General features: G+C 39.4%; 1 protein-coding gene across 1 annotated transcript in view; it reads right to left on the bottom strand.

The window, feature by feature from the left end:
- LOC149310804 (kinesin-like protein KIF28) overlaps nucleotides 1–18,663 on the bottom strand; it is a 38,896-nt gene that overhangs the window by 8,092 nt on the left and 12,141 nt on the right. The window contains exons 9-18 of the mRNA XM_089529791.1: nucleotides 17,362–17,483; nucleotides 15,680–15,770; nucleotides 14,984–15,038; nucleotides 12,743–12,866; nucleotides 9,601–9,745; nucleotides 5,978–6,096; nucleotides 4,171–4,278; nucleotides 3,500–3,774; nucleotides 1,892–2,026; nucleotides 1,218–1,384 (exon numbers count right to left, since the gene is read on the bottom strand). Of these exons, the coding sequence (XP_089385917.1) occupies nucleotides 1,218–1,384; nucleotides 1,892–2,026; nucleotides 3,500–3,774; nucleotides 4,171–4,278; nucleotides 5,978–6,096; nucleotides 9,601–9,745; nucleotides 12,743–12,866; nucleotides 14,984–15,038; nucleotides 15,680–15,770; nucleotides 17,362–17,483 (1,341 nt within the window). The remainder of the gene's footprint in view (nucleotides 1–1,217; nucleotides 1,385–1,891; nucleotides 2,027–3,499; nucleotides 3,775–4,170; nucleotides 4,279–5,977; nucleotides 6,097–9,600; nucleotides 9,746–12,742; nucleotides 12,867–14,983; nucleotides 15,039–15,679; nucleotides 15,771–17,361; nucleotides 17,484–18,663) is intronic.

Below are 18,663 nucleotides of genomic sequence, written 5' to 3'. Positions count from 1 at the left end.
AGACAAGTCAAAATTGTGTAAGTTGTAATGGTTTCACAGTGAATAAGAGGTGGGCTATTCAGAATTCAAAGGCTCAGTGTTCCATGTCTCAGTATTGGAAAGTATGGAAAAAGACTAGTGAGATCTACACTCAAACTGAAAGGAGGTACTCTGCCTTTTCTATTAATAATAATAATAATAATAATAATAATAATAATAATTTATTTATGTTTCCCCGCCTCTCCCAATGGATCGAAGCGGGGTTACAAACTACTTAAAATTATACAAAACATACAATACAATTCATACACATGTAAACCATTAAAACCATTAATTCCTTAAAATCATCAACAATTAACAATTAATATTAAATGTTAAAAATTAATGTGATCATCTCTAATACATAAACTGCTATTGGAGAATATCAAACTGTGCAAAATGATTAGGCTCACAGAATCTGACCACACCAGATAAAAACAGGGTGTTAAAAGGCTTCATGATCTTGTTGGACCTGGCTGAAATTATATCTCTTAACAGATCAGCTGGGACAAACTTAATTGACACAACTTCATTTGGCAAGAAATGTTGACCCTTCCTGTTTCTCCTGACTAGAATACACTGAGGGATTTGGTAGGATTCATTTAATAGATCTGGCCTAGTTGGGACTACCAATAGTACAGGTAGTCTTTGGGACAAATATGGCAAGATCCTTCTGTACCATTCTAGAAGAGGCATAGGAAGTGAAGAGATGGAATCCATAAGGCGGAGAAGGTTGCAGAAGGAATTCTGTTGTGTTTTGATAGGTTTCTAAAGTCTGATAACAATAAGGGAAGTCCTTTGAATTTTCCTGATTGGTCTGGATCAATTATGTAAAATAACATGTAGAACACGTTTTAATTGGAATTGTTGGCAAGGACCCCGGTTCAGTAGCAGAGCAACAACAACAAAAGACTCTCAGGTTTTATGCTTGGCACTTGTAGTAAAAGGGATCTCAGCTAGCAGGTCTGGTAAAGAAAGACCTCTGCTTAATAATGCCTTGAAGAATAACTGCATAGTGGAGTAGTTAACACTTAACTGTCGTGACCTACTATTGGACCTTGTATTGGGTAATTTCATGTGACTGTTACCTTTCTTAATCAAAAGTAGATTGCCATTTGGTAATATGTGAACTTAAAACCTTTAGATACAAAGCTTATGAAAACACATATGGATTTACTAAAATAAAGCAAACAAAATACCTTGAAGCCCCCACAAGTCAATTATTAAAGCATTTTTCTGCAGATAGTTCAAAAAATCATGGGATGTCTTCATAGCTGAAAATCTAGCTACTTCTTCTATCTTCGGATTCACATTTCTCCAAACAGGTTTTGTATATAATGAGCATGGGAGGTCATAAATTTTATATCTAAAGGTGTAAAACAAACAAACATTCAACACCCAATTAAAATGAAGTTCAGTCTCCAAAGAGTATCCAACTGACATTTGTGGAATGGGAAGGGAAGGATTCCACTCTCCACTGAAGCTCCCCACCCATCTTCACCCTCAAAATCTCCATTGGGAGGTTGTAGGAACCCCTCAAATCAATCTGGGAAAGTTGCAGAGGGAAAGAGAAGTAGAAGTAGTATCATCACATACTAGTTTTTGCTCCATGAAATGACAGAAATATTTCAAACCTTAGATGTTTCCTGAATAGATAATCTTGTATGCATACATTATAAACATATATTTCAGACAACTATTTCTTTATGCAGTTAAATGTTTTGCACTCCTAGTTTTTATAATTAAAATGTCACATCTAAAAACAAAACCCCACAATAACTTTTTTCCTCAAACAGTTTTATAGCATAGTTCTAATCTTTTTCTTCAAAGAGCATATTGAAAACTATTCTACAGAAAGTTTTAAAATAACTACCCAATCTGAATCCCTCTGTGTGCTACTTCTTTAATCCATTTGACTCCAAGACAATGTAAAATGTGAATCTGGAAATCAATCCTTTTGCCAAGCAACTCCAGAGGGTCAATAATCATGTCATCCTCTTCAAAGACTCTGTTGGGGGCAAGGAGGAGAGAAGAATAGTGATTAATTATAAAGTGGTATTGAGAATGGCTTTGTTTGGATGTAACCTTAAAACATTTATGCTAAACCAAAACATTAAGCAAAACCAATTAACATGTTGAAGTGAAGACCTGGAATAGTGCCCCCCCCTCAAGATTGTGTTTGACCACTTAGAACTTTCCCCAAACAGACAGAAATCCATCCATCCATCCATCCTCTGGAAGCCACCAAGGGCCTAAAACAGTGATGGCAAACGTTTTAGAGACAGTACCCAAACTGCAAACCAAAACCCACTTATTTATCGCAAAGTGCCATGTCCCTCTGACTTTCTAGTAACAAACTCTGGTGAATTCCGTGCTGAGGTGATGGCGTGTGTGCCCACAGAGAGGGCTCTAAGTGCCACTTCTGGCACTCATTCCATAGGTTCGCCATCACTGGCCTAAAACAAAGTGCAGGCTCTCCCTGTGTTTGTTTTGCACCAAAGTTCCATTTTCAGAAAACTAGACAATTTCCTAGGAAGGGATCAGTGCAGCTCACAAGGTGGGATTGGAAATGAGATGGGCATGGCCCCAAGTCCCACCATGACTGTCCAGCGGGGTAATAATAATAATAATCCTATTATTATTATTATTATTATTATTATTATTATTATTATTATTATTATTACATTAAAAGGAGAAGCCTGTTTCCTGAACTCGCTTCTCCTTTGGCATGGCTTCAGGGAATATCCCATGCTCTCTAGCAACATGGAAAGGGCTCTTTTGGGAGGCTGCACTACTTAAAAGGGAGATTTGGAGGGATTTGGTTGTTGTGTGGTCAAATTAGATTTTTGCAATGACCATAAAAGTGAATTGTGATGGCATAGGTCAGACTTACACCATCACAATTTATGAATAGGATACCAGTCATATTAATATTAATCATGCCAGCCAGCCTTGCCAGAGAAGGGAATACACAACCTTGAGGCTTGTTTATAGGACACTAAACCATAGTTTGGTGTTACACCTAAACACAATATCTGCATTACAAATCATAGAAGATTATATAAAGTCTCATTCAAATCAAATTTGACCAGATTATTCCAAATGTATATTTAGCCACTTTTCTATTGGGTTCAGGATTTTTGTCCACAATCTTCAGAAGCAAAGGGAAGGAAACAGGTCATCAGGTCTTTACTCATATAACACATCTATTCTTTTTAACAACTGTGAAGATGTGAGAGACGTGCAACTACCCCTCACCTTCTCCATTGCCCTCCCTTATATAGCCTTTGCTGTATAACAAATGGGAAAGATAAGCAAGCAAACTGATAGGCTGATAAGGAGGGAAAAGGCACAGTGACTTCCTTTGTACATCTTTTCTCTGTGCCCTGAGGCTTTTAAAGATAAGGTGTGCACAATATACTGTGATAGGCTTTCCTAAACTCAGTTTTTCTTCTATAGTCAAAATAACAGAGGCACTCACCTCCCATTTGGAGAACATGGAATTATATTGACTAATATGATGGCTTCCTCAGTTCCTTCGGAATTCAGGAGTTCTGTCTGTTCTTCAAGTTTCATGCAGTAAGCAAGGGACTGGAGCCAGATATGGGCTGATCCTAAATGAATAACTTCCACAGGATCCCAGAATGGATCTCTCTCTTTGTCAACATGCACATCTTCCCCATCTAAAAAACGCTGATAAAGCTCTTCCATTAAAAATTTCCTGTTGATGAACTTAGGCTTTGACCAAACCCACACCTAGAAAAATTAGGCTATTTTAAGACATTAAGTTCTCTTGTATTTGTATCTCTTGCATTTGGATTGGATAAAAGCTTCTTATCCTCATACATATGTATATATATGCTAAGATCTTCCCATCTCCCAACTACTAAAAATTACTGAAGACCAAATGCAACTTCCTAAAAAGCTGAGTTGGATATTGTATATGCCTTGGAGCAGGTAGAGATCAAAGTATACTACCTTTGGCAGACCAGAACCTCATTAAAACTGGGACTAGTCATTGTATACTACCTTTGATGGGTACAGAAAGCCCAGTTTGTGCATTAAGCAAGCATTCTCTGACACTAAACCCAATCTTCCTTCATACAATCTTCTATTAATACAAGAATGTCCAGAATGGCTAAGTCTTTTTACCTGGTTAGTAACTTTGTTTTTCACTTTAACTATGACCTCCTTTTGCAGGTCATAGCCTCTTGAGTCAGAGGATGCCAAATTTTTCACTTTCAGTTCCAGCACTAAATCCTGTTAAAGAAAAGCCTCTCAGAACAGTTTTTGTACTGTATTGCAGATTAGCATATAGGTTAAAAAAAATCCTCTTCAAACTTATTAGAAATAACAACATGAATATACTCAAGGTGCCTATAGGAACAAACGTGAATTCCTGCAAGGGAAAGTTGCTAATAGCTTTTAATAATAATAATAATAATAATAATAATAATAATAATAATAATAGGATTTATTTATATGCCTCCCAATCACTGGGAATCCGGGCAGCTTACAACAGAGGGGATAATAGACGGTTCCCTGCCCTCAGGCTTACAATCTAAAAGACACGACACAAAAGGAGAAGGGAATGGGGGAGGGAGGGGATCAGGTCCAGCATTCTTCTCTCCCTCTGAGGCCTGGACCAAAACAGATGGACTGAAGGGAGGGCTCTTCTTCTTCAGGCTAGCTCTGGTGGAGCTGGGCCTGCCTGGTCAACTCCTTCATAGGTTGGAAGATTACATTATGGAGGGAGGAGTCTCTTCTTCTAGGCTAGCCCTGATGGAGCTGGGCCTGCCTGGTCAACTCCCTCACAGGCCGGAGGATGGCAGTTATGGAGGGAGGAATCTCTTCTTCCAGGCTATGTAGGAGGTGTACAAAGAGATCCTTAAAGTTACCTTCCCATGTCTCATACTTCAGTTTCCCTTTCTACATGAGACAACTGTTGCTGTTTGAGATATTTGAGAGTCCCTTCCCAACTCCCAAAATCTCCTGCGGAAGCATAAACTGTGATATTGGACAACATGCAATACCAGAGAATGGGATATCAGTGATAAACTATGCAGATAGTATAACTTACACTATACATAGCATGTTATTGTTCTTGTCTTCAATACAGCTAGATATGGGACTGTTTGTAGTTGGAGACCCACAGGCATAGAGGCTAAAATAGTAAAGGAGATTGAATATGTCCACCTAAACCTTGAATAAAGTCTTGCTCCACGTCCATCTGATTTTAGCAACCAATGGTATTCACTTGTAGTCTTTATGTCCCTTCAAGTCGACTTTGACCTATGGCAACTGTATCATAGTTTCCTTGGCAAGATTTATTCACAGGAGGCTTGCCATTACAGTGGACCCTTTTTAAATGCTGGGGTTTGGTTCCAAGATCCACTGTGGATAACAAAACCCGTGGATGTTCAAGTCCCATTAAATATAATGACATAGCAAATTGGTATCCCTTATAAAAATGGAAAATCAAAGTTTGATATTTGAAATTTATACTTTTTTGGAACATTTTCAAATTGTGGATGATTGAATCCATGTATAAAAAATCCATGTATAAGAAGGGGCGACTGTACCTTCCTCTTAGTTTAAAGGAGTGTGTGACTTGGCCAAGGTCACCCAGTGGATTTCCATGGCTGAAGAGGAATTTGAACCCTGGACTCTCAGAATCTTAGTCCAGCACTCAAAGCACTATACACTCTGATCTAAAAATGGCTCTTTTTTGTTGAAAAAGGCATCCATTTTAGGTTCTCATTAATCCCCTGCAAGTTCATTGTTAGTGCTATAGGAAAGGTGTTCTGCCCTGAAGAAAGATACACCAGTTGTTTCTCATCTATCCTTAATCTGGACTGATTTGAATCTCAGAATTAATAATTTTGCATGTACTATGAGTTCTGCCCAACATACAAAGCAACTCCAGCCCTGCAATACACAATTAGATATTTAAACATACCTTCTTCAGCTCTACACTCAGCTGATTTGCTTCAGCAACCAATGGCATTAACTTAATATAATCATGGAAGACAGCAAGGACACTGGGATCTGGCTTGCCATCCTTCCTGTTTACCACACCTTTGAGAGATGAAACTTAGTGTCAATTCTAAACAAGCAAAGCTTTCACAATTGTGGAACTAAATAATTTATTTATTCGTATTTGTGTGTTTTATTCATTTATATTCTTTCCCAAAATAATTGAACTCAAAGCTGCTTGCAACTTATTAAAAAGCAATACAGACTACAAACTATACAAAAAATCAATAAAATGTAGGAAAAAATTGTAAAATTAAAATAATTAAAACCAACAAAATAACACAGCCCATCATAGTCAGTTTCTAAAAGCCTGATAGAATAGGACTTTTTTATTTGTTGGTGGAAGGAGAGCAAGGAGGGAGCCATCCAAGCCCCAAAGTCTGGATGTAGCTACCAAGAAGGTCCTCTTCCTTGTTCTCACCAAAAGAGCCTGAGAAGATGGCAGGACAGAAAGAAGGGCCTCTCCTGAAAATCTTAGAGTGCTAATTGACTCATAAAGGGAGATACGGTCCTTCAAATAGTTTTGGCTCAAATCATATAGGGCTTTATAGATCAAAACCAGCACTTTGAATTGTGCCCAAAAATGGCCCAGCAGCCAATGAAGCTGTTGTAACAAGGGAGTTTTGTGCCTGTGTCAGTCATCAACCTGCTTGCAGCTCTTCAGGTGAACTCAAATTTTTGAGCACTTTTCAAAGGCAGCCCCACATACAGCATGTAGGAGGGATAAGGGGTTTTATTTTGTATTGTTGTATTTTTTTCTTGCTGTAAGCCCCCTCAATCTTGTCAGGGAGGTGGGATAGAAATAAAAAATTATTATTTATTATTAGCATTACAGTAATCCAAATGGGATGTAACCCATTACCCTGTTATTGAAAGGCAGGCAGTTTTCCCAGTATGATTAAAAGTTTCTCCAGCTCCATGTTTTGCAAAGATAAGTTTTCTGTTCTGTCTTTTCATTTTGTGTTCATTGAAGCAAAACCAACAAAGAATTCAGTAGCAGCTTAATTACAGATTTACTACCACCTGAGCTCTCAATAGCCTATTGCATTAGATGCATGCAGTCTTATTCAAAATTAGAGTGAGATTGTAGACAATAAGGCCAGAAGGTATTGACTATGACTGACAGTGCTTGTGACATTAAGCATTCTCATTGTCACTACCTTATGTTTTTAATTTCTTTTTGGCCTTGTTTTTTACCATCCCAATCTGAATCATGTGTACTGTATATGTGTCTGACATTCTGGTAAGAGTTCATGCATCTAACACAGTGAGTGAATGTGTTGGCATTTAAGGTGCCACAGAACTTTTCTGTTTTTTCTGTGACGTTCATGAGATATATCTGTCAAAACAGTCTGAGAAACATCAAAAATACTATGATAAACAGATGTTTGGCAATCAGTATCAACATTTGCATTGGTTGCACATCCATACTGGTGGGTATTTTTTAAAAAGAGTAAATGCAGGCAGTGGAAGCTATTAACTGATGCCCATGAATTGGTGGATCCTTTCTAGGTTTCAACCCAGATTTTTTAAAAGAACTATCCAAGGTGCTGAATTATACCCCCAAAATAGGTTTGGGACTTGGACAGTTCCTTTAATGTTTGAATTAAAACCAGAGCAGATTCTCCATTCCACTGATAACACAGCCACCAGTCTCCACTGAACACAGGCCTGCTTTAGGAGGAACAATGTAGAGAGGTATGGCTAGTTTCATTTTGAAAAAGAGAAATAGTGCACTTAGAAACAGTTTATGAAGGAAAGACTACAATTTCTTGGATCAAGAGCAGATGTCTGTGTGCATAATGAGCAACAATCTCACATGAACACTTCCCTTCAGGAAGTTGTATTCGGTTCCTGTTAATACTTTGGTAGTAAGGAACTGATGTTTTTAAAGGTAAAACCAGACATGACAAGAAACTACATTCTTCCCCAGATATGAAATTACACATAATACTTCATCAGCTTTGGGCTAAGGATTGGACAGAGCACAAAACTGACACATTCATTCATTGGGGATAGGAGGAATGGGAAGAGAAATTGAGATATGACTAGTCTGCATATAAAGACTGGCAACAGTGGAAAAGGAAATAAAATAGTGTAGGGAATTAGGCTGAGAAAAGACTATAAGAGAGAAGCTTCATGAACAGCAGCAGACCAATTCCCCAGACCATACATTTACTATGTACAGCAGTGGAGAAACTAGATCAGCATTCTCCCCTCTACAGCAACTTCCTATGTTTGAATTATTCTTTTCTATCCCTATCTTTGTGTGTATAAGGATCACACAAACTAAACCACCATTTCTTTGGTTGAAGCAGGTGGGTGCACACTTACTCATTCACTTTGTACAAGGTGCACATTTTATGGACAATGTATATGAGAGAATGAACACCTTGTTGGACACACGAATGGGATATCCAATAGCAATAGTAAGTACATTTCTATACCTCTTATCAATGCACTTAAGCACTCCCTAAGCAGTTTACAAAGTGTAAGCTAATTGCCCCCAACAATCTGGGCACTCATTTTAGCAACCATGGAAGGATGCAAGCCTGAGTCGAGCTTGAGCCCTTGGCTGGTATTGAACTTGCAACCTTATGGTTTGTGAGTGAGTGGCTGCAGTACAGACATTTAACCACTCCGCTACCTGGGCTCCAGGTTCCAATACCCTTGAATCATTAAACACATTGGGCCAATTTTCAGTTCAGTTATGGTGAATGAATAAAAAATGGCAAGAGGATGAATGCCATCTTGGAGGAAGGACCAAAGGAAAACTATCAGTAATAAAATTGGAGTAGGGCCAAATGCATGAAGGTGCTTTTGTTCACTTCTATCTTCTATTCCACTTGCCTCTTTCATCCCCCTCCAATTTCTGTTACTATTCCCCACTGTCCCACTGAAATTTTAGAATTTTTGAGAAGGGACTAGTCTCTTCTTTTGTTCAGTTCAGTTTATGTTGCCCTCCAAAACAGACTGGCTATGTGTGTAGATATGAGAGAATCAATTCTGCCAGTGGTATACAAAGTTGTTGTTATTGTTGTTTTTGCTGCTGCTGCTGCTGCTGTTGTTGTGTGCCTCCAGGTGAACTCCAACATATGTCAACCCTCTCCAAGGGTTTTCTTAGCCATTTTTATTCAGAGGACATTTGTTGTTACCTTCCTGTTAGGCCTAAGATCACTCAGTGGATTTCCATTGCTGAGTGGAAGCCTGGTCTCCCGGAGTCTTAGTCCAGCACTCAATTGACTATAATATACTGACTTGCAACCCAAAGTAAGTACTTGGAAATCAGACAGTACACTGGATCCCCACAGCATTCTGCACACATAGAGCCCAGTAAGACAAAAGTCTTGATCATGCACCCGCACCTATGTTCTCCATTTTGAAAGATGTGTTGAGATATAATAGTAGTATATGCAAGTAATCTTGCCCTGTCCCACCCCAAACTGCTTACAATTAAATATTAATACATGCACAATAACTAAAACATACAAATAAATTAAGGACACCAAATGTATAAAAACAGAATGCATGTAACTTAATGCTTACCAAGCTTATCTACACTGAAGCCTTCTGCAGCTGCCATCTCTGACTGAACAAAATCATAATCATATCTGCTCAAATCCTCACTGGTGCGATCTGTAGGAGGACCAATGTAGAGGTAGGCACTGTTTGATCCCAAAATAATACGATCCTGATGGAATGAGTATATAGTGCTTGTTGAAACTGTTTCTATTGCACAATTAACGGTTAAGTATAATGACTATTCTGCTTTCAGAGCCTTGGTCTTGACAGCAATGGCAAAAACTTGGTCTTGACAGCAACGAAATTGTGTTGTTGTTAAGTGATTCTGAACCAAGAAAATATTCCTAGCTCAAAACTCCTTGGCTACAAACTCAATATGTGGATTTTAAAAAGCAACTCTCAGTCTTAATCCTCTGCCACTTGCAATAAATACTAAGTACATCCTAAATGAAACTGTGTACCATTGAATCTAAACTAGAACAGGCTTGGGCTGCTAATCTTTGAAAATACACTATTCAATACTGTACTAACATCCAAAACTATTAATGAGCCCAGTTTAAAGTTTCAATATGCCAGCAGAAGACTCTTTGTTGTTTCAGTGTTTCTGAGCAAAATGTAACTTAAATACTTGCAATGCAAGTCCTAAGAGCAAGTTCATTCATAATCTTTGTTCTGTTGAAACCTTGTATGGTTGCATTATAAGTGCATTATAAATCTCTATCCCATATTAGTTAAATATAATTTTGAAACATACTTTATTCTCCATTATGTTATATCATACCTATTTGACTTGTGGTTTGTCAGCTGTCTACAGCCCAGCCACGCCATATAGAGTTGTCCTCTAGGGCATGGTCATGACCTTTCCTGTTAAACAGGAAACGTCATGACCATGGATTTCAGTAGTGTCTTAGTTACCACCACTGGATCATTGTGGAGTTAAGAGACCCCAGAGCTAAAGGTGCCAGGGACTCCCAATATCCTTGAGCCTGGATCAGTACTAGTGGTCCCTGAACCTAACTCCAGCACCAATCCAACCTACCTATCTTCAAGAGGTCAACAAACCATGAAGTCAGTGCTCCAATACCAGTATGGCTGCCTGTCAAAGAGCTCTTGAAGAGATTGAGAAGTGCTAGTTTCCAGGGCAAATGCCTGCCCCTTTAAGACCTGGTAGGATGGGATAGAGTTGTGATGGAGTGGAGCATCAAAGCTTTCAGTCTGGTCTCAGAGCAAATTATATACATTATATACAAATTATATACATTATAATACAAATGTATTTCTATCCGGATTTTCCATTAGGAAACAATCGAAGTGGCTTACATATAAAACCAGTTCGATATACAATACATGGTAATATATATCACATCCTCAACTCCCCCCTTAAAACAAGATTAAACACATTGAAATTAAAATTAGTCTATTAAAATAATACTAACAATCACAATAATTTTACAAAAAGATTGAGTGAGGTATAATATGTGAAATGTGATGGGAGGTTTATCTGGCTGAGGGATTCTATTTGGTGAAGGCCTGCCAGAAGAGATCTGTCTTGAGAACTTTTTTAAAGCTATCTAAACTGGTAATTTGACGTATCTCCTCTTGCAGGACCTTCCACACTCTGGGAGCGGCTACAGAAAAAAGTCCTCTGGGAGGCTGCAGTCATTCTGGATTTGATAGGTTGTTAATAGATGCCTCCCAGAGGAGCTGAGCGTGTGGGGTGGATTGTACGGAAGTAGGTGATCCCTTAGATAGGCTGGACCCAGGCCATGTAGGGCTTTAAAGGTAATAACCAACACCTTATACTGTGCCCAGAAACCAATAGGCAGCCAGCAAAGTGACTTCAGAATAAGTGTAATATGGTCATTCCTAGTTTTTCCGGTGACCAACCTGGCTGCTATATTTTGTACTAATTGGCGTTTCCGGGCTAGGCACAAGGGTAGCCCCATGTAGAACGCATTGCAGAAATCGAGTTGGGAGGTTACCAGTGCGTGTACTACAGTTTCTAGACACTGACTGAGAAGAGAAATTATTTACTCAGAAGTCTCCTGCTTTATGTCCTGTAACATCAGGCTCCTTTGAGGGCTCCTGTTTTTGCCTGGAACACTGCAAGGAAGCTGGCCAATCCATGGAAGGCCATAATATGACCAGTATTGCTGTGTGTCAGTGTGGTGTTCACAAAAATACTAGCCTGCTTTTGTTTTAGGTGTTTCTTAAAACTATAGAGAGTTCGAGATTTCTTTATTTATTTACCTTTCTCAGTTCCTCTCAAAAGACACCAGGTTCCTCAAACTCAGATGTGCTTTTATAATTCCAGATAAGAAAAGTAGTTAGGTGAACCATTAACACTTCTGCCCATGGCAAAAACTTAGTTGATGCAGATGATGTTTGCTTCACCCTTGTTAGCGTAGCCTACAGTGGGGGAAGCACATTTGCTGACCTTTTGGGTAAGAGTTCAGTATACAGCATGCTGCACCATGATGGAGAATGGGTGGGGAGGGGGCCAAGATGGTTGCTCTGGGCCTAGGTAGGAATTTTCTCCGCTTTCCATGGGGTTTTTGCCTACCCCACACTGTTGTTTGAGAACTTTGACAGTTGGCTAGGGTGATGCTTTAAAAAAGCGGTCATTTGGCAGGTATTGGGGGGAGATACAGTATAGGATTTTGGTGAGCACCTATAGCACCCCCTTTGGGTGGATAGGCCTCAGAAACTGCCTCCTTAAGCTTTGTGACAAGAGGGGTGGGGAAAGAATCCTTCATTGGTACTGGATTGATATCCTCACTTCAGTCCTGTGAGTTGAGCAATGGACTGTCAGGTTGGTGTTCCAGAAGCAGGCTGGCCAGGGAGCCATCCAGCTTTTGGGTTCTTTTCAGGACAGAGGTGTTTTGCCCAGAAAAAACGATAGGGAAGGTCTGGGAGAAGATCACTGGCCTCAGCTGCTCCCACATTAGGTTCCCCCCCCCCCCCCGCTTTTGCAGCTCTCGTGAAAGAAAAACTAAATTTAAAGATTTTAATAAAGTGGCCCATTTTACAACCCAGCTTTCTGAGTAGGTTAGCAAATGTAAAAGCCTAACATTTCACTAGCTTGCTGTTAATGACATAAAGTTGGAAGCATGCTGGAGGAGGGGGAACTTGTTAACAAATTAATTAAAACTAATAACCAACTCACCAGATGCTGTAGTTTAGTTTTCACAACAATGGGAACCCCATTAACAATGACTTTACACTTATCACGAGGAGTTATTGTAACTTTGCCATCAGTATTTGTGAATGTTGCATGTTTATCCAGAATGCTAAAAGAGAGGAAGACAAATAGATTAAAAATCTATTATAAAAAATGCCCCTACCCTATCCCAGTTTAAAATATAAGTATTTTTATTCTATGAAATAAAGGCAGAGTTTGAGAGAGAGAAAAATATTTTTGGACTACCAAAATTGCCTAGCCTAGAAGCAATAGACTAAAAAGTAATTTTTCTGAGCACTGAATATTGCAGATGAGGAGTGATCATATATACAAGGTATTGGTAAGGTGCTGTTTGGAAGATTTAAGGAGATCCTGAGGGGAAGACCCAAAGATTAATTGAAGTATTCATGGCTCATCCCCAGTTAAAGATCCCACGTCTGGGAAAGAGCTCTTAAATGGAGTGGGCAATTGTGGGGGCGCAAGGGGCACTTGTCTATCCCTGGGATCTCTGGAGGCTGCTTGAGTTGCCAAAAATAAGGGGAGAATCCACTTCTAGTTATAACAAATACAAAAATGTTAAACATTGCCAGTTTCCTTTTCCCCCTCCGCTTCCTTTCCATCCTTCTTTTTCTGGCCGTAAAAGGGCCGGTTGAAAGTCTGAAGGTGCAGAGGGCTTCAACAACAGCCTTGAGGAGATGGGTGTGGTCCAAGGGCCAGACTTTATCTACTCTTTGCATGAGTCCTTGAAGAACCTTTACAAGACAGCACTGCCCTAGATTGACCAATGGTCTGGAGCAAATGTGATAAACGGGGGAAAGGATGTGATCTCTTTATGGCTGATAGTTTTCCTTATTTGTTGTCCAGTTGACTTTGACTTATGGTGATCCCATGAATGAGAGACTTCCAAGTCACCCTACCATCACCAGCCCTGCTTAGGTCTTGAAGATTCAGGGCCATGGCTTTCTTGATTGAGTCTATCTATCTGGAATGCAGTCTTCCTCTTTTCCTATGGCCTTCTACCTTACCAAGCTTTAGATGACATTTTCTAGTGAGTCATGTCTTCTCATAATGTGACTGAAGTACAACAGTCTCAAGTAATCTTGGCTTCTAGGTAGAGTTCAGGCTTGATTTACTCTAGGACCCATTTATTGATCCTTTTAGCAGTTCACAGAATTTGTAGAACTCTTCTCTAGCAACACATTTCAAATTAGTTGATTTTCTTTCTATCAGCTTTCTTCATTATCAGACTTTCACAACCATACATAGAGATGGGAAATAGGAAGGCATGGACAATCCTAACTTTAATATTAAATGAGGTATCTTTACACTTCATGATCATGTCTAGTTCCTTCACAGCTGACCTTCCTTCTGATTTCTTGACTGCAGTCTCCATTCTGATTAATGATTGAGCTAAGGGTATGGAAACTCTTTAACTGGTTCAAATGTCTTCATCATCTGCTTTAAAGCTGTGTAAAACATCTGTGGTCATTATTTTTATTTCTTAATGTTCAACTGTAAACCTGCCTTTGTGCTTTCTTCCTTCAATTTCTTCAGCAATTGTTCCAGGCCTTTGCTATTTTCTCTTCATATTATTATGTCATCTCCATATCTTAGATTGTTGATTTTCTTCTCTCCAATGTTTATGTCCTTCTTCTGAGTCTAATCCTGCATTACGTATATTTTTAGCATACAAGTTAAACAAATAGCATGAGAAAATGCATTTCCCCTTGCCAACTGGAAACCATTCCATTTGTTTGTATTCTGTCCTTCTACTTTCGTGAGCATTATCATCTTCAAGCTTCATGTTGCATTCCCACTTTCCCTATATATGAGCAGGACTGATAACCTAGTGAGTTTAGCAACCTCATGTATAGGAAGACAAAGATGATGTGAGACAGCCTTCACCATGTGTGCCACCATGCATGTTGGACTACCAGGTCTAAGAGAAAAGAGCAGATGGTCTGAGACAAATTATGTGGAATTAGTACAAACTAAACCCAGAGAGAAAGATTTGACTGGATTATCTTGCAGAGTCCTTTTATCCTAGTTTAGTGTCAGAGAGTGAGAGTAATTTTAGGGAGTGCTAACTTGATGAATAGTTATTACATTCCTTTTTATCGCCTGCCTTTCTAATGTTATGGAAATAAACTGAAATCAAATTACCATATTGCTCCTGCAATTTTCCTGGGAATGAAGGATGGAAAAGCATTGAGTTCATATACATACCCCAAACCTCTGAGGGTTATTGCATTTGAGGATGATTGGCCAACATCAGAAGAGCCTGAAAAAAAGAGCTTGTCCTATAAAAATGTCTTTGTTTTTGGTCTTCTTCGGAAATATTACAGTGAGCTACATCTTCTCATCATATACTTTGGTATGTTTTCTAGAACCAGTTATATTGACCCCCCCCCCCCCATTGCTCCCAGACTACCGATGAGGGACTATGAGTAGACAGCTGGCAGAAATCAGACTGCTAAATTAGTTTAGCAAATGTTCAGTAAGATGGAGCACCAAACCACCAAGTAGTTTTTGACACTTGGTAGACCAACTTTTCCTCAAAAAAATATTTTATTTTTATTAATTAATTTTACTTATAACATATGGGGGAAAAATACAAACTTTGTAAATTCTAATTTCCACACTTTGACTCATATGGTAGTAAAATTCTGAAACTGGACTAAAACATTCCTGTCACTCTTATGAGATGTGACAGTGGCCTTAGAAAGGAAAAATATATTCTAGTCAAGTAATATATTCTGTTCTCCAAGCTAAACATCCTGTCTCCCTACTTATTAGATGATAAGCTCATTGTTTCTTTTATTTTTAGTCTGAATGTAATTGCTTATATTGCTGGTCCTTAATAATCAGATAATGAAATGCTCATTTTGGCATCAGACATGCATTACTTAAACAATATAATACCTTTTTGAATGAAATATTTAAGAACTCCTGAAAGCTGAGGGTCTTCATTGATATTCACAAGATACGGTAATGTTTCCATCATCCATCTCTCCTATGGAAGAATTCATTAAACTTTGAACACATTCTGCTTATCAGTGCCATGGTAGTGAGAGGTAAACAGCAGGCTTGCAGGTTTTACTATATTTGGTTTTTTTTAAATGTATTTGTTTACTACATCCAGAAGGTCTACCAACTTGAGCTTGATACAGAAGTTATACAATTAGAAATAAAGAATTCTAAGACCAAGAATTTGTGCCAAGTGCAGGAATAAACAGAACATACATTCCTTCCACAAAGGATTCAGTAAGAGAGGAAAACATTCAAAGCAAATGGTCTTCCATCGATTTTTACTCTTATAAAAAAATCTAGACAAATGCTCAAAGGTAAATTTGAGAACAATTCCTTCCTTCCTTCCTTCCTTCCTTCCTTCCTTCCTTCCTTATATTAAAATATTTATATCTCCCCTAATATCCAAGGATCTCAAGGTGGCATACAATAAAATCAGGAATTTAATATAAATATTAAGTTTGCCTGAAACCCTGTAAGTATTTCTTTCCATCCTTTTATCATATTGCCCATAGATGGGAAAATGCACGAGCAGCTTGGTAAGTTGTCCAACTATATCATACCTAAAGACATGGGTTGTTGTTTTTTTGGCAGCTATTAATGATAGAAAGCTCCTTTTCTGCACAATTTACTATTCTCGGATTTTTGTTTTTCATTTGTTCCCTCAGTCCTCATATCTGTCCTCAGCAGTACTACAGCACAGATATCCCAACTGTTGCTCAAACAAGGTGCAACATTTTATATCTAACAAAATGTGCTTGGGTAGCACATCTATTGTGAAGTCGAAGGGTTTCATGGCTGACATCCATATTTTTTTGTGGGTTTTTAGGGCCATATGGCCATGTTCTAGAAAAGTTTATTCCTGATGTTTCGTCAGTATCTGTGGCTGGCATCTTCAGCATTCTCTGAAGATGCCAGCTACAGATTCTGGTGAAACATCAGGAATAAACTCTTCTAGAACATGGCTACATAGCCCCAAAACTCACAAAAACTATAGCATATCTGTTGTTATGGAATTCATAGTAAGGAATATAGATAAATTGTATCAAAAGCACACATTGCTCATCTCAGTCTAATAAAGTGCTGTAGGCAGAGAGGTCCAACATATACATAAAGCCCTCCTGCCCCCAACTCCAGCAAAAAGAGCTCTCTCTTGTTTGCTTTAACAAGGAGAAGAAATTTTGAGTGTCGCTTTCAGTGGATAGTTGAAAAGAACGAAGAGAACAAGAACGAGGCTTGCACAGGGACCTACAGATATGCTGCTTTGCTCTGAAAGCAGTCCCCAAAACATACAAATAAATTTAAAACATACATTTTAAAAACTAAAAAGCTGCCTTCTTGGATCAAAGTGCTATTTAGTCCAGCATGTTTCTCCCATAGTGACAAGCTAGAAGGCACATTCAGGAGCCCTTCCCAAGCTCTTCACCCCTAAATGTGTTCACCTACAATCCCCTTCATCCTCCAGTCAGCATATCTAATAATCATGGTGATGGGTGTTCTGGTCCAACACATCTGGAGGTTCATGGCTGAGCGACAGAGTTGATGGAGTTGGACATATAACGTCCGGCATTTCTGACCTGAGTAACTGCAGCATATTGCTGTTCCCATTCTTTCCGGGCTTCCTCCAGACGATATTCCCACGTGGCTTGGATGGCTTGAATCCTCAGTTCATTTTCAGCGAGTAAACAACGGAGCTCTTCTAGAAAGAGTGGGAAAAAAAAATCTTGAAGCAAATGTGATTACTACAAACTAAAACAAAATGGCTGGAGACAACTGGGCACTTCCAGTGGCAGAGTTCAAGAGAACTAGGGTCTGTATGATACTTCTGGCACTCTTTGTTAGAGAACCAGGGATATACCATATATACTTGACTATAGGTCGACCTCATGTATAAATTGAAGACAGTTTTTTGGGCCAAGATTTTGATATGACCTGTGGATAAGTCAAGAGTAAAACTTAGAGGCATGTACAAAGGATGTAAAGAATGAAGCAAAGGGAAATGATACCAAACAACTTACAAAATTCAGCAAACATCACTGGTACTTACATTGACCCATGGATAAATCGACTCAGGTTTTGGGAGTCAATTTTTTTACTAAAACTTCTAGACTTATACATGAGTATATACACTAATACTATGGCCCGTTACAGACGGGCACCCTAGGATGGACTCAGTCTGTGCTAGGGTTAGAAAGGGGCGTCTCTTCCAGACGCCCCTAACCCTAGCATGGACTGAGTCCATACAAAATGGTGGTGGCTGTTCCACAGGGCCGCCACCATTATGATGTCACAACCGCACTGCCTCCAAACGAGGCGGCATGGACGTGACGTCTTTGCACCACGTGAGGGTGCCTACAGCGCCCTTTCTGTGGCGTAAGAAGGAGCTCCGAAACGGTTTGCCAAGCGGCCCCTTTCTCCTCCTCCCTGCCATCGCCGGGTGTCCTTGGGGCTTGAAGCCCCAAGGACACGCCTTTCCAGGCCTCGGGGAAGCGGCCTTTTGCCGCTTCCCCACGGCCTGCAAAGAGGCGGATCTGGGCCTCGGAGGCTGCCGGTCTGGCAGCTGAGGCCCCGATACAGCGGGGAAAGGGGCGGGTGCAGGCCGCCCCAAACGGGTGGTCTGTAACCCGCCAAAATCTCAGAAGCAGAGTAATTAGTGTTTGCAAGTAGAATGTGAACAACAACCAGTCCTGCACACCCCTTCACATAAAGGGCTTAGCAGAGAAATAAACCAGGGCTAGCTTACAAATACTAAGGATTTCTCAAAATTTCTTGGTGCTCTTCAAAAAATAAGAGAGAGATAACTGCAGATTACAACCTCAGATTAACTGATGCAGGAAGAAAGCATGTGTGACAAAGCCGAGTAAACAGAAAATGTCATG

This window comes from Sceloporus occidentalis, unplaced genomic scaffold, assembly GCF_023333645.1.
Source record: "Sceloporus occidentalis isolate IW3139 unplaced genomic scaffold, rSceOcc1.0.p SCAF_6, whole genome shotgun sequence".
Lineage (NCBI taxonomy): Eukaryota > Metazoa > Chordata > Lepidosauria > Squamata > Phrynosomatidae > Sceloporus > Sceloporus occidentalis.
Note: the sequence above shows the minus strand (reverse complement) of the source record. Positions and strands in the feature narration are given on the sequence as shown.